The 25357-nt window shown below is 43.0% G+C and overlaps 1 protein-coding gene and 1 long non-coding RNA gene across 2 annotated transcripts in view; one reads left to right on the plus strand and one right to left on the minus strand.

Annotated features, from left to right (window-relative positions):
- Positions 1–8579, plus strand: part of POLR1B (RNA polymerase I subunit B) — a 47287-nt gene extending 38708 nt beyond the window's left edge. The window contains exons 13-15 of the mRNA XM_089693267.1: positions 1042–1238; positions 5345–5598; positions 7367–8579. Of these exons, the coding sequence (XP_089549393.1) occupies positions 1042–1238; positions 5345–5598; positions 7367–8249 (1334 nt within the window). The 3' untranslated portion in view covers positions 8250–8579. The remainder of the gene's footprint in view (positions 1–1041; positions 1239–5344; positions 5599–7366) is intronic.
- Positions 8580–13524: 4945 nt separating this feature from the next.
- The window catches only part of LOC149449419 (uncharacterized), a 32872-nt gene continuing 21039 nt past the window's right edge, over positions 13525–25357 (minus strand). The window contains exon 3 of the long non-coding RNA XR_016315403.1: positions 13525–13985. This is a non-coding gene — a long non-coding RNA (uncharacterized LOC149449419). The remainder of the gene's footprint in view (positions 13986–25357) is intronic.

The raw sequence follows: 25357 nt of genomic DNA on the forward strand, positions 1-25357 counted from the left end.
ATTAATGGCACTCCAAACACGGCGCAACTCTGCCCTGATTTTCACGTAACAGAATCACTTGGAAATTGTGGCATAACACGCCTTTAAAAAAATCATACACAGCTTGTCGTCCAAAAAGCAGCAGGAGCTTCCTTTAGGTGAGAAATGTGCATCGGGCAGCCTATTGAAGTGAATGGGTTACCCTATGCGTGACAGGCGGAAACATGTGTAAATCGCATTTAGACTATTGCGAGCAGGAACTCATTTAATTGGGGCTATTTGCAATTTAAATTATGACTTTATTAAATAGAACAGCTGTGAAGGTGTTGCTACGCAGCTGAACAAATGAATGTCTGCTTTATTTCTGTAGCACTAGGGGTAGATTTAGACATGCTTTTAAATCTTCCTAGTCTCTGAAGCCTGATCCTCCTTTTGAATCGTGCTGCAGAGACTGACAGGCGATGAGGAAGCGGGGCATTTGTGGTACTTCCCCATTTGCTAGACTGTTGACTACATGTCAGGTGAACTTTGCAGCAGACGCAAAGTGAAGCATTATGGCCGCAACATGCAAACACCTGTGTTAGCTGCCTATTGCAGGCTCAACTGCGCATATTTGCCACCCTCACCAACTGCAGGTCTAAATGAGGCCTTAGTTATTTACATTCCTTCTCTGTATGTAGTTCAGAGATGTTCTTACAATCACACATAAATAAACCCTGGAATTCCTGTTTCACTCAAAGTCAAATGTGTCACTACTTGGTACCGTTACATTGTACTTTTTGTCTAAGAGCCAAACCACAGATTTCAGATCCTTTGTACACTGCATGTGTGCAATGACACATGTATTGTGTTTTTTTCTTTTTTTTTTTTCTTTTTTAAGAAGTCTGCATTTGCATGCATCATTCAATATTCTGCCCTAAACAATGAGGTTTTAGAAAGCTTCTGTTTTATTACGCCACGCCCTAGTAGCTGTATATAGAGCTATTTGTGTCAACAATAAATTCTTTTTAGGATGCCCAGTTTCTCAAAATACTTCTCCAGTTGTTATGCTTCTTTTTCCAGGTAAACAGACTATGGGCTTTCCACTCATGACCTACCAGGATCGCTCCGACAATAAGCTATATCGCCTGCAAACCCCACAGAGCCCGCTGGTGCGTCCCTCTATGTATGATTACTTTGACATGGACAATTATCCTGTTGGCACTAATGCTATTGTTGCCGTCATTTCATACACCGGATACGATATGGAAGACGCTATGGTATGTTAAATTTTATACAGAAGTCCTCTTTCAACCATAGTCATTGGTGTAACATGAACGTACATATAAACAAATTGCTGTTTGGATGATAAGATGTATTTTTTATGCTTTTTTTTTTCTTATCTTTTGACAACTGGGCTATAGCCAAATATCAGCTACAGCACGGTTGTGCCGCCCTGGGAGGGCGACATATGGCGTTCTCCCAGAACGCGCCCTCCAGCATGCCCCCAGTGGCGCACAACCTCCGTGATCTCTGTGTCCTATGGACACCACTGATCACGTGATGTGGTAAAAGGCCAGTCACAGCAGCCTTTTACCACATGATCTTGTAGACTTCACCTCCGCAACATCTCCAAGATACGCCCGTTCTTAACCTTGGAAACCACTAAGCAACCTATTCACTCCCTTGTTATCTCTCGCCTTGACTATTGTAACTCCCTCCTCATTGGCCTACTTCATCGCAGGCTATCCCCTCTTCAGTCTATCATGAATGCTGCCGCCAGACTCATCCACCTTACTAACCGTTCCATATCTGCCATCCTTCTCTGCCAATCCCTCCACTGGCTTCCCATTGCCCAATGGATAAAATTCAAAGAATTAATAATTATTATTATTACAGGTGCTTACATAGCGCTGTTAATTTACGCAGCGCTTTACATATATATTGTACATTCACATCAGTTCGTACCCTTCAAGGGGCGTACAATCTAAGGTCCCTAACTCACATTCATACAGTGAGTGTGGGAGGAAACTGGAGTACCCAGAGGAAACCCACGCAGGCACAGGGAGAACATGCAAACACCAGGCAGGTGGTGCCATGGTTGGGATTCGAACCGATGACCCTTGTACTGCCAGGCGGAAGTGCTAACCATTTAGCCACTGCGCTGCCCACAATAACATATAAAGCCATTTATAACTCTGCCCCAAATGACATCACCGATCTTGTCTCCAAATATCACCCAAACCGTCTTCTCCGCTCCTAGCATGACCTCCTGCTCTCTAGCTTCCTTGTCTCCTCCTCCCATGCTTGTCTCTAGGACTTCTCCAGAGCTTCTCCATCCTCTGGAACTCTCTACCCCAATTTATCAGACTATTGCCTGCTCAGCTCACTTTTAAGCGATCTCTGAAAACCTATCTCTTCAGGGAAGCCTATCCTGCCCTCAGCTAATAATGGAATCCTCTACTCCTCCTACCAGTCCATCTCCCACAGTTACTACCTTTTGTACCACTAGCCCCTCCCTCTTAGATGTAAGCTCCAAGTAGCAGAGCCCTCCTAACCCTCTTGTATTGAACTGTATTGTTGCTGTATTGTCTCCCGTTATATTGTAAAGAGCTGAGCAAACTGTTGGCGCTATATACATCCTGAATTATAATAATAATAAGAATCAGTTGTGTCCAATGACACAGCAGATCACTGGGTAAATGCAGTTACCAGTGGTCAGCTGCACTTTCCTCACGCTGTTACAGCAAGAGGAAAGTACTGCCAAAAACTGGCAGTTGTCAGAAAACAGTTTGGCACTGATCATCAGTGCCACCCACCTGTGGCTAGCAGTGCCACCCATCAGTGCTGCCCAGCAGTGCCTTCAGTCAGTGCCACTCATCAGTGCTGCCTATCAGTGAAGCCTCATCAATGCACATCAGTAAAGGTGAAAAATGACTGTACCTGTTTACAATATTTTATAATAGAAACAAACGTTTTTTGTGTTTGTTTTTTTGTGTGTATAGCACAAAAAAATATAACACCCAGTGTCGATTACCACCAAAAGAAAGCTGTGTGAATAAAATGATAAAAATTTCATATGGGTACAGTGTTGCATGTCCGTTCAATTGTCATTCAAAGTGCGACAGCGCTGAAAATCGGCCTGGGCAGGAAGGGGGTATAAGTGCCCAGTAGGAAAGGGGTTAAAATCAATTGTTTACTCCATATGGAAAACCTTTCTAAGTAGTAACACAGAGGGGTATCTTGTTTTTTTTTTTGTTTGTTTTTTTTTTATTTTTGGCTGCATACAATAAAGCTTCAGTATTTATGGGTTTGCAAAGCTTTCAGTGAGCTTTGTCTAAATACAATATCTGAGGGTTGTATTTGAAAGATCTTAATTAAAGGATAAGTTCACCTTTTCAAGAAAAAAATAATAAATGCACATATTTGTGCAGGTTGAAAATTGTGCATTTATTTTGTCCTGCAGGAGCCTGGAAAGCATTGCACCCATGATCAGTGGAGCATGGGTGCAATGGTCAGGCTTCTGCAGATAAGTCATGCAGCCTTCAGCCCATACTTTCATACGGCTGTCTGTGGAAAGTTTCTGGGCTTGTGAATGAACTATGAAAGCGCCATCAGCGTATTCAGAACTACAAGCCTTCTGCCGTGGTGGCTGACCATAGTTGTAGTCTATCCATTCACTAGAAACTGAATAAATGATGCCACTGTGTGGGCAGTGCCCTGCGTAGCCACACTGTTTTTAAATTGTGACTATGGGTATTGGGAGAAGATCCTCCGCCAGCTGTCACTCTGAGGGGGAACTGGCAGCAAGAGCTGGAACATGTTACATGTTCCACCTAAATAATAGCATATTCCAAAAGGTGAATTTTAAAGCGAAAATAAACTCCCAAAATTATTCACCTCCACCTTCTAGTGATGCGATTGTAACATCCCTCTCTGGCTGCTGTCATCTTTTCCCTGGGTGCAACTTGGTGTACATTCAATAGAAGACTCCAAGCAGGCATGTAAAAGTTGCACTAGTGTGAACGGAGCCTCTAGGCTCAAGAGTCGTCCATTCAGATTTGAAAGCGTAATCAAGTGTGTACTACTCTGACTGCTAAATTAAGGAAGAACATTATCTTTGAAACCTTTTGAACTAAGAGCATATCTGTAAAATCCTATCATTTTTAAGGTCATATCTCATCTATCACTAAGATCAACGACCTTTTACATTTGTTACATCTCAACTATTTGTAATATCACCTCATTTTGATATGTCCATTACCCTTTATTATGTTCATTATTAGTGTGGTACTGCAAACATAGATTCTAGGTTACAATCATGTCCATACACACTGAGGGTGAATGGCTGAACTTGTTAGTGGCTTGGATTAGTTTCATAATCAAGCTCTGTTAGCAGTTTGTCCTAATTATTTGCTTCTTCATGTACAGAATGTTAGGAAAATTAATGGTTTGCTAAAAGTAGTAATAAGATCTGACAAAAGTGTGGACACCTAAAGTCTGCTCCAATAAAACTGTAGAAGAGAAAATAAGAAACCTAGTTATCAATAGCGGCCAGTCTGATTTCTCCTTTTTGATTTAAATGGAAATGCAGAATTAGAGGAGAAGTGTGGGTTTTCTTTTTTTTTTATCCTATTCCCTGTGAGCTGCTTATACATAAAAATCTTTCCAGCCCTCTGAGATGTGCACCCTTTTCTGTTAAAATCAAGGTAAATACTTTTGGGGGTGGTTTTAGTCTTAGGATTCTTACACCAACAATCTTGTTTGGATCCACCTTCTTTCCTTCTGTGTTTGATGTTGGCTCTGGGTTTTCATATCTCCTCCTCCTCCCCACTCACTTCTTCCCTCTCAGAAAAAATAGAGCTCACAGCTGTCTTTATCTGGGAACTTTACATATCAGAACTGCAGCTACCCAATGTGCAGATAGGTGTCTGTAAGAGAATGGATCTGAGCTGTGTGTTGTGTGAGAGGCGGAGGGGGAAAGCAGGCAGCCCAGAGCCAACATCAGTCAAACACAGGAGAAGCAAAGAAGGTGGATCCAGACAAGATTGTCGGCATAAGAATCCTGAGAAGACTGAAGCCCCTCCCACAGGTATTTTACCTTGATTTTAACAGGGTGCACTTCTCAAAGGGCTGTAAAGATTTCTAGTAGCTCACAGGGAACAGGATAAAGCTAAAAAAAAACAAAAAAAAAACTGATGCTTCTCTTTTAAAGTTGGTCCCTGCATTCTACTATCACAGTCAAAAAGCTCACAAGTCCCCAAAGCATTGTGTATTTCGACTGTGACAGCTGTATCTATTTCTAAATATGTTAAGTTTTTGGTGTCTCAGTGATAACTTTTTGAGTTTAGATTCAAAAGTATTTTGTTTTCATTTTGTTTTTCAGATTTTAAACAAGTCATCATGGGAGAGAGGATTTGCCCATGGCAGTGTGTACAAAACAGAATTTATAGATCTTTCACAAAAAATTAGAAGTAGTGAGGACAATTTTGTGTTTGGCATCAAACCAGGTGATGAACGGGTGATGGGAAAACTGGATGAGGATGGCCTACCACCAGTGGGAGCTGTTCTGAAATTTGGAGACCCATTCTATAGTTATATCAATCAAAGTACTAGAGAGAACTTCACTGTATATTATAAGTAAGTAATTACTAAGTAAATTCTCTTTTTATCCCCTCGTCCAATATTAAATTGAGGTCAGATACCACTATCCACTCTCCAATGCACATCGCAATGGCCTATACTTTGGATTGTGCATCTTATGAATGCCATGTAATGTAGATCTTTTGATGTTCCACAAACATCTCGCTACTTAAAGTGTATGTAAACCCCTAACAATGAATTTCCTTTTTTTTTATTAGTTTCCTTTTTGAGCTTTTAAATGTATACTTGAAAGTGTTTTGTTATTGGTTTTAATAGGTAAAAACTTTCTTGTATTAGTTGAAGTCTAGTTAGCCCTTAGTTTTCCCCTTGCACTACAAAACACCTCCCTTCTGCGTACAGAACAGCGGTAGGTGATCTGTAGTCTGGTAAATTACAACTGGGCAGTGCTTATGCCATCATATGTGATTTAAATTTGGTAAATGCTCTGTGGTGTCAGCCCAATACAGAAGATTTGTAGGGTCTTTAAAGGGGTAAAACATTGGTGATGTAGTGAATGTTGTGGGGGTTTTTTTTTTCTCTCCTGCCCTGAGGTGTACTGTACACAGTGCAGTGAAAACTGACTGAAGACAAGACTGGTTTTAGAGGCCATCTGACTGAGCTCTCCTCCTGGCTTTTTTTTTTTCATCACACTGAATGGTGTTCCACTTCAGTGCTGTGTGAAGTGAAGTGATGTGTAGTGCCCATTTGTAAAGCACACTGCTGTACTCTATAACTGTGCTGTTTGTTTTTTTTGTTTTGTTTTGTTTTAAAGCAGCAGCTTGGTGGCATTAAGGCAGTATCACTGCTTTATAAATGGAGGCCTAAAGCCTTCTATGGCTGTTTCTGTACCCTCTGAAAAGCAATACACATTGCAGTTCAATTGACAGGAGGCTCAGGGACTATAGGTCTCCTCATGTGGATGCCAGTTTTAAAGTGGTTCTAAAGGCAGACGTGGTGGGTTTTTTTTTTTTTTTTTCACCTTAATGTATTCTATGCAGCCCTCTCCCCCCGCCCCTCCTAAATACTCACCTGAGCCTGATTTCAATCCAGTGATGTACGCAAGAGCAGAAACTCTTGACTCTCTCTCCTCGTTGAACAGAGAGGCAGAAGCCATTGGCTCCTGCTGCTGTCAGTCACAGCCAGTGAGAAGAGAGCATTGGGGGATAAGGGGGCATGGGCTGACCAAGCCATGCTTTGTGTGTTGGTGGACACACAGCCAGTTTAGAAGCAAGCCCACATGGGTGTCTCTATTGCAAGTGGCTTGCGATGGGGGCATTTGGCAGTGGGGAGGAGCCAGAAGTGCTGGCAGGCAACCCAAGAAGAGATGGATTGGGGATTCCCTGCTCTGCAATGGTTTTGTAGAGAGCAGTATGACATGTTTGTTATTTTAAAGGTGGGAAAAAAAAACCTTCTAGGTTTAGAATCGCTTTTGAAACCTTTTGAAAGCCTGTATAACTGGGCTGCAACTGCCTGCATTACACACTGCTGCATAATGGCTCCATGCATTTGAATGTGTTATAGAATTTTCACAGCACCACAACTGCAGCACTATATACTTACATTGTTGCTGGCCATGTTAACTTGTAGCTTGAGGGATGGTAAAACTGTAGCTTAACTGCCTATTTTTAATTCCCCTTGCCTGTCCATGTAAATGAGGCCTTACTATTGAAGTTATCGTTTAATATCCAAGTAATGTTTATATTGTTAAGTTGCTAGTTGCTGTGCCTTGGTAGCTTGTTTAAATTTTGTTTGTGTCTTGTTTCAGGAGCAAAGAAGACTGTGTTGTGGACAACATAAAGGTTTGCAGCAATGACTTGGGCATAGGAAAGTTTAAATCTGTTTGCATCACCATGAGGGTGCCACGCAACCCAACCATTGGAGATAAATTTGCCAGCCGGCATGGCCAGAAGGGAATTCTCAGTAGACTCTGGCCATCGGAGGATATGCCATTCACTGAAAGTGGAATGGTGCCAGACATTCTGTTCAACCCACACGGTTTCCCATCAAGAATGACCATTGGGATGTTGATAGAGAGCATGGCTGGTAAATCAGCAGCCTTGCATGGCTTGTGCCATGATGCCACACCTTTTACCTTCTCTGAAGAAAATTCAGCTCTGGAATATTTTGGTGAGATGTTAAAGGCAGCTGGCTATAACTACTATGGCACAGAGAAATTGTACAGTGGTATTAGTGGGGAAGAGCTAGAGGCAGACATTTTCATTGGTGTGGTCTACTACCAGCGACTGCGCCACATGGTTTCTGACAAGTTCCAAGTAAGGACAACAGGAGCTCGAGACAAGGTGACCAACCAACCTGTTGGTGGCAGGAACATACAGGGAGGTATACGTTTTGGAGAGATGGAACGCGATGCCTTGCTGGCTCATGGTACCTCCTTCTTGCTCCATGATAGACTTTTTAACTGTTCTGATAGGTCTGAGGCTCACGTGTGTGTAGAATGTGGCAGCCTCCTGTCCCCTTACCTGGAGAAGCCTCCCCCATCCTGGTCATCCATGCGGAACAGACAGCACTACTGTGCGATCTGCGATCGTTCTGATACAATTGACACTGTGTCTGTGCCTTACGTTTTTCGATACTTTGTGGCCGAATTAGCAGCAATGAACATCAATGTTAAACTAAATGTGACTTAATGACAGATATTATGCTAAGTGCCTTGTTTTGCAGTCAAACGCAGTCTGTGCCTTGAGGAAAAACTGGTGAACTCAAATTTAAGAAATGTCTAATACAGTATATGCCTTTGGAAAATTATTTCTGTTCAGTGAAAATGGAAAAACAAAAATACTTCATTTTATTAAGTATTTTTTATTTGCCAATTTCATAATTTGGACATGGCAGGGGGTGGCAGTCTAATTAAAGAAAGTAAGTAGAACTAAAGATGTGCTGTAATATACAACAGTAAAATGTTTTTCTAAAATAATTTGAGGTATCTTGTTGAAGATTAAATGTGGCCACACATGTTACATTTTGTGTCCTATTTTATAGACTTCTAAAGTTGCTCATACGTATTATGATTTTGATTTGCCACTTAACTCAGCAACCACATCATATGGGGGCATTCTCTATTTAAGTATATTAGTTATTAGTAAAATCTTATAACACAAGCTTATGGTATATTTTACCACCTTGTGTCTATAGGTAAAAACAGTGTAGTTGCTATTTTCTAAAAACCCAGGATACCAAGTTTACAACCTAACCTGGAAGTCTGGTGCTAGTGCTTATTATCCCATTGGGTAAATGTAATAAAACTTGACTTTCCAAAGTAGTCTTCCAGGACAGCTTCACTTGAGAGATGGGCTCCTCCTAAAAGGACACACCTGATCCACATTTTTTTAAAGGTCCCTGCACTCCCTCAGTGCCTCTGTTTGTGTTTCCTCTGGACAGTAGGGACCCATCTTTTGTTTGTGCAAGGTGGCCCTGCTGGAGGCATTTCCTGCAGAGGGAGTGGACAGCAATAAGGTAGGGCTCTATGGGTCTGTTTTTGCTCTGACCTTGCTTGATTTGAGGCATTTTGGCTGGGGGCACTCTTGTGGCGTTATGGTTTGCTCTGTAGCACCCCTTTTGGGATTCCTTTTGCCTCTCTGATGCTTGTGTTAGTGACCGAGTCCCTTTAGTCATGGGGTATGTGCCCACGTCCCTACTGGTGACTGTGCTCTCTCCACAGGCTGGGACCCAGGAAGAGGAAAGGAGAAGGAGGAGGAAGTACCCACTGAAGTTAAAAAAAAAAAAAAAAAAAAAAAAAAAAAAAAAGGGGCATCATGTAGAAAGAGGCTATCCAGCTCTTGCCCCAAAGCACTTTTTCAAGTCTGCATTGAGAAATTGGTAAAGAAAGTGTTGGGGCCACTTATCAAAGGTTTCTTAGAATCCATGAAAAAGGAAAGTGACTTGGCAAGAATCTACTCAGATGGAGCCTTTGCCTAGCACTTCAAGCACAGGTATACCTTTCCTTCTCTCTGAAATCAGGAGGAAATGCAAGCAATGGGCTTCGGAGGACCTGGAGGAAGAGTCCACTAACATGTCTGATTCTGAAGAAGGAGAATTGGAAAGGGAAGATCCAAAAACACAGATTTCTATTCCTTCTGAAGAAACAGAAGCTCTCCTGAGAGTTCTATATGACACATTTGAACTACAGGAAGAACAAGCCCTTTCACTCCACAATCACAACCCCCCCACAAAAAACAAAATTGGCAGACTTGATGGATTTTGATCTTTTTCTGCCATCATTTTTCTGTTTCTCTGTGGGAAACTGTCCAAAACAGGACACCTGTTTTCGAAAATTTGGACAAGAACAAAATTGAAGAAGGTAAATGAGAAGATAAAGCTCATGAAGTTTTGCATTGAGTCAGTCTATACTGTAAGAGATGTCCCCAGGAATCTCCATGGTTTCCCTAGAACCAAAGGATGCATACCTTCATATTACCATAAAGAAATTCCATAGATTTGCTCTGAAGGGGCTGATGAAGACTTCTTTCAACTCAACGCTCTGCCTTTTGGGTTTTCCTCAGCCCCGCAGATTTTTACAATGGTGGTTGCAGAGGCCACTGAGGACACCGGACATTAGATTTATTTGCCACCAAGAAAAACGCAAAAGTGAGTGTGGTTTTTTTTTTTTGTTTTTGTTTTTTTTGTGTTTTTTTTTCTTCCCCCAGAAAAAGACCTTTTTAAGCTTGGGCACAAATTCCCTAGCCCAATCATGGGAAGGAGAACTGCTTTATGCTTTTCCACCATTTTGATTAGTTCCATGAGTCCTACAGAAGCTAAACTCCACACAATCAAAGATCATCCTGATCACTCATTTTTGGCTCAATCCTAAAAAAGCTAAGCATAACAGATCCTTGGATACTACCTCCGACACAGGATCTCCTGTCCCAAGGAAAATACCATCACCCTTGAAAAGAGAATCCAGCTTTAGTAGCGATCAAAAAGACCTATTAGAAAAGGTTGTGGCTGCCATCCTAAACAGTCGCAAAAGCACCACAAACACCATCTACAATAAAATTTTGGACTGTTTTCTCACTGGTAGGCAGACAACAATATGGATCATGCACCTACTGTCAATAAAAATTTTGGAATTCTTGCAAGCAGGCACAGTTAAATTAATGGTTGGCATGATTGAGGTACAGGTAGCAATCAATTTTTTTCTTGAAAGGAAATTTGTGTAAGACATTCATTTTAAAAGATTTTTGAGAGCGATTGCAAGAAAAAGGCAGAAGCCCAAATCTTGGAATTTGGGTACGGTATTGTAAAGCTTTTGGCATGAACCTTTTGAGCTGCTGCAAGAATGTTCATTAAGATTTTTAAGACAGTGTTATTGGTAGCTTTGGTCTCGGCACGCATGGTTCTTGAGTTACAAACCCTGTCTGCCAGATAACCGTATCGTAACATTTTGATAGACAGTCATAAGTTATTCACACTCTGAGCCTTCATATTTTTATTTTTTTTTACCTAAAGTAGCAACAGACTTCCACAGATCCTAAGAAAGCATTATCCATTCTTTCTGCGGAAATCCTAAATGTGACAAAGAGGGAATACAATAAGATCGATGTTGGAAGAAGCCTCATCTTATATCAAACGAACAAAGGCGTGGAGAACTCCCTTTTAGCCTTTGTTTGGTGGCCCTAGGAATAGCTTGTCAGCATCTAAGGAAACAATAGCGAGTTGGCTGAAAGAAAGCATTACAGCTCCCTCCTAGGTAGGTAGGGGGAGCTGGATGATTATTTTTTAGTTAGAGGTGGAGTAGCTGCTAGGAGGAATAGTCAGAGGAGCTCAAATTTTGCTTACAGCTGAGACCCTCTGCAGACCAGCTCTCTGGAACTTCCGCCTGATCTATGATGAGTGGCTGGTCTGCACTCTTAGGGGATCCTGACCAATTCCCAAGGAGGAGGCTTGGCATGGGGTCAGGATAGCCCTTAAGAGTGGCTGAACCTGCTCAACAGGAGAGTTAAGGTGGAAGATGGAGAAGTGAGAGGCTGGAGAGCAGGAGCCCAGATGGGAAGGGGCTCACCTTCAGGCAGGGAAACATGGAAGCGCAGGACCTCATCGGCCCCCAGAGCGAGGACCACCTATGCAGCAGGGAAGGAGCGGCTCAGCAGAAGGCCTGAGAGCAGCTACCAACCCAGCAGCTCATAGGAGGAAGACTGAGTCAGTAGATCTGCATTCCCTGAGCTGGCCAGTAAGGAGAAGGAGCACTCTGGTGGGAACTGGATTAGCTACTTAAACGGAACTGTCTTCTTTTAAACTGACAGGCACTGGATTTCACACAGAACAGCTGGATAAGAAGTATGTTTGTGAAGCTTTCCTGGAAAGTCAAAAATTAGAAAAAACTGTGTTTATTAAATACCACCAAAAGAAAGATGTCTGTTGCAAAAAATGCTAAACGTTTTATTTGGGTAGTGTTGTATAACCACGCAAATGTCATTCAAAGTGCAACAGCACTGAAAGCTGAAAATTGACTTGGGCTGGAAGGGGGTGAAAGTGCCCAGTACTGAAGTGGTTAGGATGTCTTCATTTGTTAATCATAGATCACAGGGTACCTCTTGTTCATGATTTCTTATGCTTCAACCTTCAGGGCACTGTGCACTGGCCAAAAAAGGCAGAAAATCCCTGCCCAGGCATAACCCCACCCGGTCCAGCTAAGACACCTTTTTTAACTAGTGTCCTTTTGGTGATGGATGTGCCTACTGATCCCTCTTTTGAAGATCTCCTTTCTTGGGCTTAGCTAAAAAGAATGTGGTATGGAGACATTAGGGCTGATTTAATAAAGGTAAATAAACTGTGTACTTTCCAAGTACAGTTGAACTCTGCAAGGGCATTTGCTCCAGAGCTTAGTAAATGAGGTGATGCTTCAGTTTGCAAAGAAAACCCAATATAAGGCAAGCAAAATGAAACAGAAAATGCATATTTGCTTGCATATGATTGGATGATGCAAGTCAGCATAGCTTTCGTTCACTTGGGCTCTTTCAGATTTGCTTCTTCCATTCTGCTTTATGGCCACTGGCTATGATGGCATAGTCATTGAAAACCAAACCCTGAGATCCAGGAAGGTGTACTACTGTGCATGGAAACCCTTTCACCTGCTGTGAAGCTCACAAATTTCATATGCAGCAATATGTTGTGCAGCACATTTTGGGTTTTCCCAATCTGTTGTAGAAATGTCTTTGGCTTTAAATCAGTATTGAACCGCAGGGCAGTCACATGGTGCAAAATTACCATGTGATTTCCCTGTGGCTGCATTTTTAAAATGGTGCGGGCACACTTTTTATTTTTTCTGCAGGAAATGTAAGGCACAGCAGCCTATTCAAATAAATGGACTGCTGCTCCCGCGCAAACCCCACTTAAATGTGAACTTAGCCTAATACCTCTTTTAAGTACCAACAAGGGGCAGATCTCAGCCTTGAACATTTTACTTCACATATCTGCTGTGTCCTATTCTTTTGTAAAAGTCTGTGTGCCCCTCCACCCCAAATCCTCATCTCTGTGGGACCTTCACTTAATCTTGGAGTTGGCCACACTTCAAGGATAAAGTAGTGTTGAGGCCTTGGTGCCCCCCCCCCTTTTGTTTTTCCCCATGACGCTTTCTTTGTTCCACCTGAATCAGGGTGCATAGAGAATTAGGACATAAAGCTGTCTGACTTTCACTGTGTTGCCTACTCCTCATGTTGAGTGCTTTAGGACATCCCATGTATCCCAAGTAGTTATGAATAAGAAGTAACCAGTATCCAGTGATGTATGATTAAGAAATTAGGATTTTTGGTGTACTTGTAAAATCCTTTGCTTGGAAAATCTCACAGGACAAAGGGATTCCTCCCCTTTTGTCTCTTCCTTAATGCCTATTGCAAAACCTAGGCTTCGCTGAGATGGAAGGGGATATGCCTGGGTGGGAATTTCCTTCTTTTTTTTTGGCCAGTGTCCGTTCACCTGAAGGTGGCAGCATAACCAAGGTAGTCATGAATAGTAAGTACCTAGTGCCCTGAAATGTACTCGAGGAAAAAGATTTTAAAGGTAAACCAAATATCATCATTTTCCCATCTGTAACAGAATTACGGAATATTAGTTTGGATAAAAACAAAGTAATTTTTTTTTTTCTACATGAGTTCTATAAAATGAATAGTTTTAACTGTATATACCATTTATTTGTTTGATGTTCTTGCACCTCCATTGTTTTGCCTTAATTGTCTCTTAACAAGCCTTGCACTTATGACATTCAAACAGCTTTCCTTGGTGAACGTTGCATGGTCTTGTTGCTTTTTCAAAGTGGAATTACGTAGCACAGGGTCCTTTTGAAGGCTCTTTGGAATACATTAATTGACAGTAGTGAGGAAGGAGAACTCCATCTCAGTGGGGTTTGTGAATTGGTGATACCAGACGTTCTGCAATGAATGAAAAAAAAATATGTATTATGCTTCATAGTCTTCCCCCTATGTATGCTAAGCTCTGCTGCTTGCTATCTGTAGAGGGATGAGCAAAACGCAAGCATCGGACATTCCAAAGCACTGCAAGTTATTTCTATTCCAAGGGCAAGTGAAAGTGTGCCAACCACCTATGTGTGCCAGTCATTTTAAAGAGTGAGTGCCTTTTCTACATGCATGAGTCTTACTGAAAAGAAAACTTTGGTGTTTATAATCAGGATTTGCATCACTTATTGTCTCTTTTAAGGAAAACCTTTTCTGAGCAAAATATGGAGGCTCCCATTGCTGATTTCTCCTGGAAATGCTGGCTACCGCACTGTCACACTTATAGTCTGGCTTCAGTACTTTTAAAGTGTATTTCCAATTTTGCAGCCAAATTGGGATAATGCCTACTTTATATGTGTTACTTGACCCCATTCGCATAGCATAATTTATAAAATTGTGTAAAAGTGATCACCATGTTTTAGTGAAGTTTAAATGGTCCATTTGGACCAATCTGGTGTAAATAAACGATTACCTTCACTACTAGATGTAAGTGATGTTTAAACTGTATATAGCCTAAGTTATGTGTAGTATACAGGGATGTTTTCTAGCAGCTGGACTAAAACTTCCTATACCATTCTTGGAACTAAATGGAGTCGAGCTGAGCACTGATCAGCCATGCACAGGGAGATTTGTATTCTATGAATGAATACAAGGTTTTCCTAGATTGGCTGAGGCGGGTGGATGACATCAGTCTCCGACTCACCCATTCAGAGGAAGCTTTGTATTCATTTATAAAATTCAAAGCGGCCTGTAGGTGGCTGAGCAGCGCTCATCCCAACTAGAAGTTACCAGGCTTATATTTGAATTGTATTCAATTTACAATGTATACTTTTAAAATTTAGCGCTGAAACTAAACTCAGAACATAGTCTAAGGTGGGTATTCATGTGTGATAACGCACCACAGGTCCTACACTTTAGAGCTCTTGAAGGTGCTCGGTGCTTCCTACTGTCCTTTTGCCACAAGGATTCGTGCAGGACGGTCTACACACAGGTTCCTGCGTTCTCCTGGACACACTTGCCCTATATTCCACACCCTACTCTGAGTACGCCATAGGGGAACAGCCTCACCAATCGCTATAGCAAAGAACAGGTGAAAGGGAACCATGGCAAGATTTTTGCTAACATTCACTACAAAGGCCTGAACAACACAACCTCAGAGTGATGATGCACTCCTTGCATTCTAGTACTGGTCTGCACACGATCCTAGCTCTATTCAGTCACGAAACATGAGGCCTACTTGACCAAAGCATATTTCTCTGCATCTTTGTCTCAGTTCTTCAGCCAAATAACAGTAGTGATACAGTCATCTCTATCCAGGCCTCAAACACACCAGGCCTGTTTTTCTACTCCCCAGACTGCAGTATAATTGAAGAGGAAACTACACACAACATGCTTGCTAAAGTGGCAAAGCTCACTGCTGCTGTCCACAAAAGCCTTGGCATTCAGATTGACTTTTATCTCGCATGCCCCTTTCGGTACAAATAGACCTGCAAAATCTTCTAAGACATTCCCTGTTATGAACAAATAGAATGTGCACTCTATAACGATTGGATCACACCAGAAAGGATTTTCATTCCTCCTAATATCTCTGTTGAACTCTACCCCCTGGAAAAAGAGTTCACTGAAAATTGGCCTATTCCTGTAGCTGATCCTGCCATCTAAGTCTTCTACAAGCATCTCACTATACCTAAACTAAAAATAGGGTGCAGCGCTAGTATCAAATGAATATATAAAAGTGCTAAAATAATAATGAAGAATAATAGCTCATTCAGCTCCTAAACTTATAAAGTGGTGATAGTGCAAAAAAATTCCAAATCGTGACATAGGTGTTTAAACATATGTAAATATATTGAATATAAATATACAGTGCATAACACAGACCACTTAAAGTGATAGGTGAAAGTCCAATAGATTGAACATGGGATCATGGAGGATTTCAAATAGGTATTCCAATTGCTTATTCCAGAGTGGTAGATGGTGTGACCGATAAGTAAATTGCGCACTCACCAGATGCGCGATTTCATCAGGTTAGCCAGATCATCCACTATAATGATAGCCAGGTTCCTGTTCCCTTCAGGGTCCTCCAATTAGTACCAGCAAACGTCAGGTTTTCTCTAAGGCTCTGTGAATGGTTAGACTCACAGAGAGCCCAAAAAAGGATGCCACATAGCGTGATACTGTAAAACCAGAGGATTTGTTTATTGCCAAATCAAGGTGCAAGAACAGGAAAAACAGACTGACCATGTGTATCCAAGATGGCCACCAGTGGCAGTGTGACGTCAAGACGCTGTAGCTCCTCCCTGACGCGTTTCATGCTCTAGCACATAGTCATAGGGGGGCCCATCTCTCAAGTGAAGCTGTCCTGGAAGACTACTTTGGAAAGTAAAGTTTTATTAAATTTACCCAATGGGATAAAAAGCACTAGCACCAGACTTCCAGGTTAGGTTCTAAACTTGGTATCCTGGGTTTTTAGAAAATGGCAACTACGCTGTTTTTACCTATAGATACCAGGTGGTAAAATATAAAAGATAATTCATTACAATGGCCAGAATACATTTTTGTTCTCGCCAATGAAAAGAATTATTGCCCATGAACTTGACGCTTGTAAATGTGCCTAAACGCTTGTAAAAGCGGTAGACATTTTGACAAGTGTCAGGCGTTTTTTTCTGCCAAAACGCTGCTGCCAAGAGAAGTGTTTTTAAAAACGTCCTGTGTACATGAGGCCTTATAATCATCAATAGCTGCTGCACCAGCAGGGTTCTAATGAGGAAATTGGAAAGCTCTGCATCCCTTTAGACATGATTTCCCTTTGGGAGTATCTAGCCAAAAATGACATTTTTGTTGCAGAGGAAGCCAAAAATTGATTTGTAGCCTAGTGCAAACTTTGGAAAAATCAGTAAGCCAATCACTCAAGCAGGAAATTACAATTCCAGGGGGCAATCTGTACACCATCTGTACAAAACACCTTCAGGTAGCCATATTGCATTTTAAAAAAATTACAGTACTTCAAATTGAAAAGGAAAGGTAATTTTTAATAATGTTAAATTACAATATGACTTTATGACTTGTCGCAGTTGTGAAGTCGGTGTATAAAGTTTGCAAATAATGTTAATGCTACAAATTTAGGCCAGACAGAATTCTGCTACATTTCTTTGGTGAAAATAACCTAAATAAAATCAGTGTTTATTATTTAATCTGTAGGAAAGTTAGAGTCCACAAACAATTTTTTTGTTATTTTTTTATATTTGTTCTTTTTTACGATTTTTTTTTTATTTTAACACACTGTGACCAGAGCAATATAATGTTACCCCATACTAACATTGTACTACTCTAGGGAAGATATCAGGATTTATGTTTTATTTTTATTTTTTTACACATTATGATTGCTTATGCTAGTGACTTCCACTGGCATAAGGAACCATTTTTACTGAATGAAATTGATTCATTCAATGTTTCTATTGTAGTTATCTTTCATTGCCCACAGCTAATCACATGGTACAGATGGGCTGTGATTGGCCCTGTCTGTACCATGTGATTACTGTGACCAATAACAGAGATTAACACAATAGTGCACTATGGATGGCATGAATGAATGCCATCCATTGTTCAAAATTGTCATGCGACCTGCTGTGATTGGTCACAGCAATCACATGGCACTGGCCGTGGCTGGTACACTGGTCATCACCCAGGAGGTGACAGATCTCACCCAAGCATGCCCTGTTCCTGTGAATGTCCTGCCCAGCTGTCATTTGACTATAGGCTGAGTGGGAAGTGGTTAAAGTCTACCAACACTCGATGGATAAGAACCATGATCACCAGAGCTTTACACTCTAAAGGACAAATCTTGCGCGCTCATTCAACCAGATCAGTAGAAGTTTCCTGAGCTTTCCAGCACCAAATCTCTGTAGTCCAGCTTTGTAAGGCCATCATCTGATCCTCTGTTGATACATTTTCAAACTTTAACCAGGTAGATTTCCAATCCTCTGCGGATGCAGCTTTTGGCTGCAAGGTTTTGGCATCGGCACTCTGAAGCTGGGTAATTTGATCATTTTTGTTGTTAGGCCTGTTGGAACAGTTATTGTCCTGATTTTGGCTCAACTTTGTCAATCATTGGTGCACCTCTTATGTTGAAATGGACTGGAGACATCACCACTTCTGACTATTTTGGTTGTAGAATTTGAATAAAGAAGTTTTGTCCACATAATAAAGGTGTTACCAATTCCAAAGTTCTCAAGTACCTTTCGCAAATAGGACCACTTAAAGCTGTCATGGCCTTGACCGCATCTAAATAAAAGTACTTGTTCGTATTTTCAGTGTTGCTCTGGATATTAGGGAAATTACATCTGGGATTGACAGATTATTTTCTGGGGCATAAATCCAGCCTGGTCCCATTAAAATATAGAAGCAATGGCTGTACTCTGTTTTCTAGCAAGCAATTGAGCCAGTATTTTAATATCAGTTGTAAGGTAGATAGGGTAGAGAAAACCAGGGATAATGATGTCTCTTCAGACACCATCTGAGAGATGCTGTCATTTATATTTGAGGTTATATAATTGTAGAGGATTGGTGTTGAAGTATATCTGCATACTGCCTTTAAAGCTCCATAGGTAGTAAAAGAGGCATAAAGGAAGTCTTTTCTGATCCTGAGAAAATGTTGGAAAGAGAATAGCTTGTAAGTATTGAGTTAAGGAAGGAGGAGACACTGTATATTTGGAACTATACAGTGCAGCACTATATTGCCAAAAGTTTTGGGATACCTACCTTTACACGCACATGAACTTTAATGGCATCCCAGTCTTAGTCCGGAGGGTTCAATATTAAGTCGTTATTTGTGCCTCCACATCCCCCCACCCCCCTGCAGTTCAGGTCCTTCTGTGTGCCCCCCTTTCACCTGCTGTCCAGGCCCCCCTGTGTGCGCTTCCCCCATGGCACTGCTGCTTCCTTCTCCCTCCTGCTGGCAGCTGCTAAGGGCACACGGGTAATTTCCAGATGGGGAGCTGGTAAATATGTCAAATTTACCATCCCTTTTCTTTCCTGAATGAACACAGTGATCAATTGGTACCGATGCCTCCTGTGTCCATTCATCACTGAAACATAGTAAACTGTGTTTACTATGCCTCAATTTGTAAATGAACAGGAAGCTTTCCTATTCACTGATCTGTGCATTTGAGACTGAAGAGAGAAACTGAGGAATCTGTTCTCATTCCCTTTCTCTGTCTCAAAAGTGAGACATCCGGGTTCTGTTTAGACCCCTGATATTTCACCAAAGCCCCCCCCCCCCCCAACAGGGCAGTTAATTTAAAAAAAATAAAGTTCTTAAAATATTTGTTTGGCTAATTAAATGATGGGTTTGTTCACATGTGTTTTGCTCGCTGAGGAGCGGTCTGTATTTGGATTGCTCATCAGAGAGCATTTGACAGACGTTGAGGAGGCATATTGGTTCCTTACTGCCTGCTTTAACCCCGCACTAGCATACCGCAACCACATGCTTTGCACATGGTTGCAGGGCACTTGCAGAGCAGCCCTAATCACTTGAATGGGTCTTGTTTGACAGGGGTATAATTTCTGCCATGGCTGTGAATCACAGTATCGCGGCCATGGCATATGTACACCCCGTAGCCACCAATCAGTGATTTTTACATCTGTCAGTAAGGGGCTTATTCACTAAAGCTGGAGAGTGCAAAATCAGAAACCTTTTTTCAGGCAGTTTAATGTTGGCTCAGCAAGTGTAAGAAAGAACCCCTTGACACCTTGAGGCAGCACCAGCAGCCACATATCCAGGCAGAGTTTGGAGCCAGTTTGGATTATTTTTAAATAAAACCAGGCTAGAGCCGGCAACCGCCTTTGCCGACCCTGCACCTCTAACTTTGGCTGCAGAGTGATCTCAACTGTGTTCCACCTGTCGCCTCTCTGCATGAATAGGTAGTTGGAACCCAGTGCTTGTCTGGATGCTACAACTCCTGAACCCTGTGCCCATGACCCCACATGCCCCGCAGCTACACTACAATCTTCTCCCGAGTAACCTATCCTGCAGTTCTCTATCAGGTACTGTCAAGGAGGGGGATTTGGGGGTGGGAGTAGAGCGCTGTGCTGGGGGAGGGGGCAATTTATGGGAAAAGAATGCACCCCTGAACCCTGTACTCTGTATGCAGCACATCCCTGAACCATGCACTCTGCTCTGTACTTAATGCAGTATAGTATTTAATGCCCCTTGAAGACACACTGTTAGTGCATAAGGTGATACTACTGCCTCCTAAATGTAATTTTTTGTTGTTTGTTTTTTTGTTGTTTTCCAGCCAAATTTGCATTGAAATACTGGTGTCGCAACTGCAAGCCAACCATTGAGCTCAATGGGCAAATTTGACAGGCGATGCTGTCTGTGAAACTTGACATGTCGAGTTAAGATTGCCGCATTATAAAGCTACGCATTGAAGCCATGGTAATGTGTACTCACCCAATCCCTGGAGAGGTGTGCTCAGTAGGTAGTTGGAGAGCCTTTGAATAGTCTGAAGCCTGAGGCCGCAGTGCAGTGTTCCTGGGTCCAACGCTGCTGGAGGAGACTCCTGAGCAGGGGACTTTGCACCTGAGGCAAAATACTAGAAGTGAAAGATATTAAGAGCCCAGCTAGGTTTAGCTGGGGGGACTATTCACAAGCTTAAGTCCAAGGATCAAGTTGGGTCTGGAGAAGGTCACTGTAGAGAGCCAGGAGGAAGTTGGTGAGAGAGAACCCAGCTGTCCCATGGTGGTATGGTCTACATCCTTCTCACTAGAAAGCGACTGGTGGATACCAACAGGGGGCAAACAATAATTTTGTGGCTATGAGTAAATGACCCCATTGTTGAAAAGTTAGTGAGAGTGTGCAGCTGGTAATCTCTGGCAGAGGTACTAGTCACCGTCAGGATAGAGATCCTGTGGCACATTTTTTTTTCCATATAGTGCAGCCAGAAAGTTAACGCGTCCTCAAGTTGTTTAGTTCTTCAGTTTATTGGCGTATCCCTCACCTTATCCATACTTCAAACTTCCCAATAAAAACAAACAAAAAGAAAACCCTAGATTGTTCCTTGGAGACAGTGAAAGGATGAGGAAAATGCTGTGTGCCTGTCTGTGTGTGCTGTAAGTGGGGAAATAGGAATAAGTTCACCAGTGGCTCTTCCGGGGGTGCGCTGCAAAAAAAATAGAGCAGCTCCAGCTGCAATAATCACCTTTTTTCTCTGGTGCTGTCCCTCTCACTAGAATTATCTCTTCAGGGATGCTCTGCTGCTCTTCTCTTCTTCTAGGTTGACTGGCATCCAGTAGCATTGTCTGTACTTAGAAAGGGGTCTCTATCCATCGCTTTTACAGCTAAATTATTTACACATAATAAACAGTACCATAATAGTATTATGCGCCTTGGAAATCTATAGTTATACAGTATGCATTTGTCAAGTTAATTCCAATCCATTTGCTCCTCAGTGAAACTATCTACCTGATAAATTATAAATCTTTTATTACATAGGACATGTTAGTTAAACACAGTCTGCTATTTGCAGAACATCTTCGTCCTCTTGACATTGCTGCCTTTTAGAAAAGGTTTAATAGTAATAATCTATATCTTGACAGGAATAACTTCCTGGAGATGCTCCAAATCTTCTATTAGGCTGCCCATTTCCTGACACTTCTCAAAAGCTGTTTTGTGTCATGCCAGACAATGTCATAAAGGATTTTGCCTTACTGACCTGACAGCAGACGTGGAACATCTTCCACTCAGGTAGTCCCTGCTATAAAATATGACAATTTGTTCAGTGGTAAAAACAATATTTATATAAGGTGTATCATAATGAAGATAAGGTAAGCAGATGACAAGTGATAGAACTCTTCCGTTTCATTGACGCAATGTTTATTGTTCTTCATAAGGGAAACCGAGTTTATATTAGGTCAGGGTTGTCTAACTAGATTGTGTTTTAAAGTTTTGAGCCCATTTAAAATATTATTCCCCATAAAATGATGATTACAATAGAGATGAGCTCAAAACAAGCTTAAAGTTGGCTCATGAATCTTTATCAGGGTCTTTTGTGTTGTGTATTGTAGAGAAAAGTTAAAGTATACATATAACCATCTCTTCAATTAAATCCAATTACTGGAACCGATCCCCTGTATGGCTCTCTGCAGCAACTAAAATCTGGCTTCTTCCCTCATCTTCTTGCTGGCTTTCAGCAGCTGTGGGAGGGGGCAATTACTGGAACCGATCCCCTGTATGGCTCTCTGCAGCAACTAAAATCTGGCTTCTTCCCTCATCTTCTTGCTGGCTTTCAGCAGCTGTGGGAGGGGGCAATTACTTGAACCGATCCCCTGTATGGCTCTCTGCAGCAACTAAAAGCTAGCTTCTTCCCTCTCCTTCTTGCTGGCTTTTAGCTGCTGCTGGGGGAGCCATACAGGGGATCAGTTCCAGTAATTGCCCCGGACACACCTATCACCCTCCCTGTGCTTTAAACATTTCCCCCTGCTGCCCAGGCCTCCTTGTGTGCCTCCTCCCCCGCAGTGATGCCAGCTTCCCTCCTCTCCTTCATACCAGCAGCAGCAAGTGCAAAATAGCATCCTTCAGGATGGAGAGTGGGGAAAAGGTCCTCTAAATATGTCACATTTACCAGCCCCTTCCTTTCCTGAATGAACACAATGAGGTATTGCTACTGATTACTCACTGTGTTCATTCATTACTGAAGCCTAGTAAACTGTTTTTTTTGTTTTTTTTTTTGTTTTTTTTTATTTGAGGGGAGTCCCGTCAGGTTGGCTGTCTGGGGCACCATTATTATTATTATTATTATTAGAATACAGTATTTATATAGCGCCAAAAGGTTTGCTCAGCGCTGTACATTATAGTGGGGGACAGTACATGAGACAATACAGTAACAAAACAATACATGAGGAGTTCGACGGCCCTGCTCTTTCGAGCTTACAATCTAGGAGAGAGGGTATAGTGGTACAGGAGAAAGTGGCTGTGGGGGATGGAGTGGTAGGAGGAGTGGACGAGATCGGCTGTTAGGTGAGAGTGAGGTAGGCTTCCCTGAAGAGATGGGTTTTCAGGGTGCGCCTAATGGTGAGGAGGATAGGTGACAGTCTGATGGATTGGGGTAGTGAGTTCCAGAGGATGGGGGAAATCCTGGAGAAGTCCTGCAGAGGAGGGAGGAGGAGACCAGGGAGCTAGAAAGTAGGAGGTCTTGTGAGGAGCGAAGAGTCCGGGTTGGGTGGTATTTGGGTATCAGGTCGGTGAGGTAGTTTGGGGCAGCGTTATGAATGGCTTTGTATGTCAATGTTAGTAGTTTGAATTTAATGCATTGGGCAATCGGAAGCCAGAATGACAGAGGGGGTGACAGAAGCGGAGCGGTTGGTAAGGTGGATGAGTCTGGCCGCTGAGTTCAGGATAGACTGAAGCGGGGATAGCCTGTGTTGGGGTAGGCCAGTGAGAAGGGAGTTGCAGTAGTCCAGACGTGAGATAATAAGGGAGTGAACGAGTTGTTTAGTAGTGTCTGGGGTTGGAAGGACAGGTTTGAGTGAGATAATAAGGGACGTGAGATAATAAGGGAGTGAGCGAGTTGTTTAGTAGTGTCTGGGGTTAGGAACGTACGTATTTTGGAGATGTTGCGGAGGTGGAGCCTGCATAAGTTTGCCAGCGATTGGACATGGGGTTGGAAGGACAGGTTTGAGACTAGATTGACACCTAGGACTTTGGCTTGGGGGGGTGGGACTGATGGTGGCGTTCTTGGTCGTGAAGGAAAGGATTGGGGGGGGGGGCGCGGGCTGGGGGGAAAATTAGGAGCTCGGTTTTGGAAAGGTTCAATTTGAGGAAATGGAGCGACATCCAGTCTGTCGTTCAGTAGGTGGGTGATACGGGCGGAGACTGAAGGGGTGAGGGGTGGAGAGGTAAATTTGCGTGTCATTGGCGTAGAGGTGATAGTTGAAGCCGTGGGAGTGTATCAGTTTTCTGAGGGAGGAGGTGTAGATGGAGAAGAGAAGGGGCCCGAGGACAGAGGCTTGGGGGACCCCAACAGCGAGGGGAGGTGGTAGTGTTATAGGTAACGTTGAAGGAGTGTTGGGATAGATAGAGGAGAGCCAGGAGACAGCGGAGTCTCTGATGCCGAGGGAGTGTAGTTTATTGAGCAGGGGGTGGTCAACTGTGTCGAAGGCGTAGGAGGACTGAGTAGTGGCCATTAGCTTTGGCAGTTAGCAGGTTTTGAGTAGGGCGGTTTCAGTGGAGTGTAGGGGACGGAAGCCAGACTGTAGTGGATCGAGGAGGTTGTTGTCAGTGAGGTGGGAGCTTAGGCGATTGTAGACTAAGCGCTCAAGGAGCTTGGATGTAAATGGCAGCAGGGAGATGGGTCTAAGGTTGTTCAGGTCAGTGCTTTAGGGGGGAGGGGAATGCGCCAGAGGTAGAGATTGAAGATGTGGGTGAGGGAGCGTAGGATGGAGGAGGAGGGTGGCCGGAGGAGTTGTGTGGGGACAGGGTCAAGGGGGCAAGTGGTGAGGTGGGCTTCTGAGAAGACCTTAGTGACGACCTCAGTGGTAGCAAGGCTGAAGGAGCGGAGTGTTGGGGAGGTTATAGTGTGTGGGATGCTAGGTGTGGTGGGGGACAGAGAGGTTGCGAGGTCAGAGGAGGGGAGAGTTGATGGGGTTATCGTGGGAGCAGGGGCGGACTGACCATTTGGAAACTCGGGCACTGCCCGAGAGCCCGGGGTCAGTGGGGGGGCCCCATGAGATGCCTCTGGTACCTTTTTCATAGGCGTTTTTGAGTTTGGGCAAGGACACGGTCCCCATGAGTTGTCAGTCCGGCCCTGAGTGGGAGGGAGGCTAGGTGGGGAGGTAGATTGAGCATTGGCGATGTCCTTACGGATTGCGTCAATCTTGTTTTGGAAGTGATTGGCAATCTTGTGGGCGGTGAGTGAGGTACTGGGTGGAGGTGGGGGGGGGGGGGGGCAAGAGTAGGGAGTTGAAAGTGGAGAAGAGCCAGCGAGGACAGGTAGAGAGGGTGTTGATGAGGGTTACGAAGTAGGCTTGTTTGGCGGCATGGAGGGAGGAGGTGTAGGTGAGGAAGGTGGATTTGTAGAGGGAGAACGCTCGAGGGGATCTGGTTTTGTGCCATAATCGTTCCAGCGCGCGACTGCGTCGTTTAAGATTTTTAGTGTGGTCGTTCTGCCAGGGTTGAAGCGGTTGGGGTCTAATGCTACGTGTGGTTAGGGGTGCTAAGAAGTCTAAGGCAGCTGACAGCGATTTATTATACGCAGTAGTGTCCAGGTCAAGGCATGACAGTGGAAGGA

This window comes from Staurois parvus, unplaced genomic scaffold (genome assembly GCF_062004578.1).
Source record: "Staurois parvus isolate SC_StPar_1 unplaced genomic scaffold, SC_StPar_1.0 ptg000619l, whole genome shotgun sequence".
Lineage (NCBI taxonomy): Eukaryota > Metazoa > Chordata > Amphibia > Anura > Ranidae > Staurois > Staurois parvus.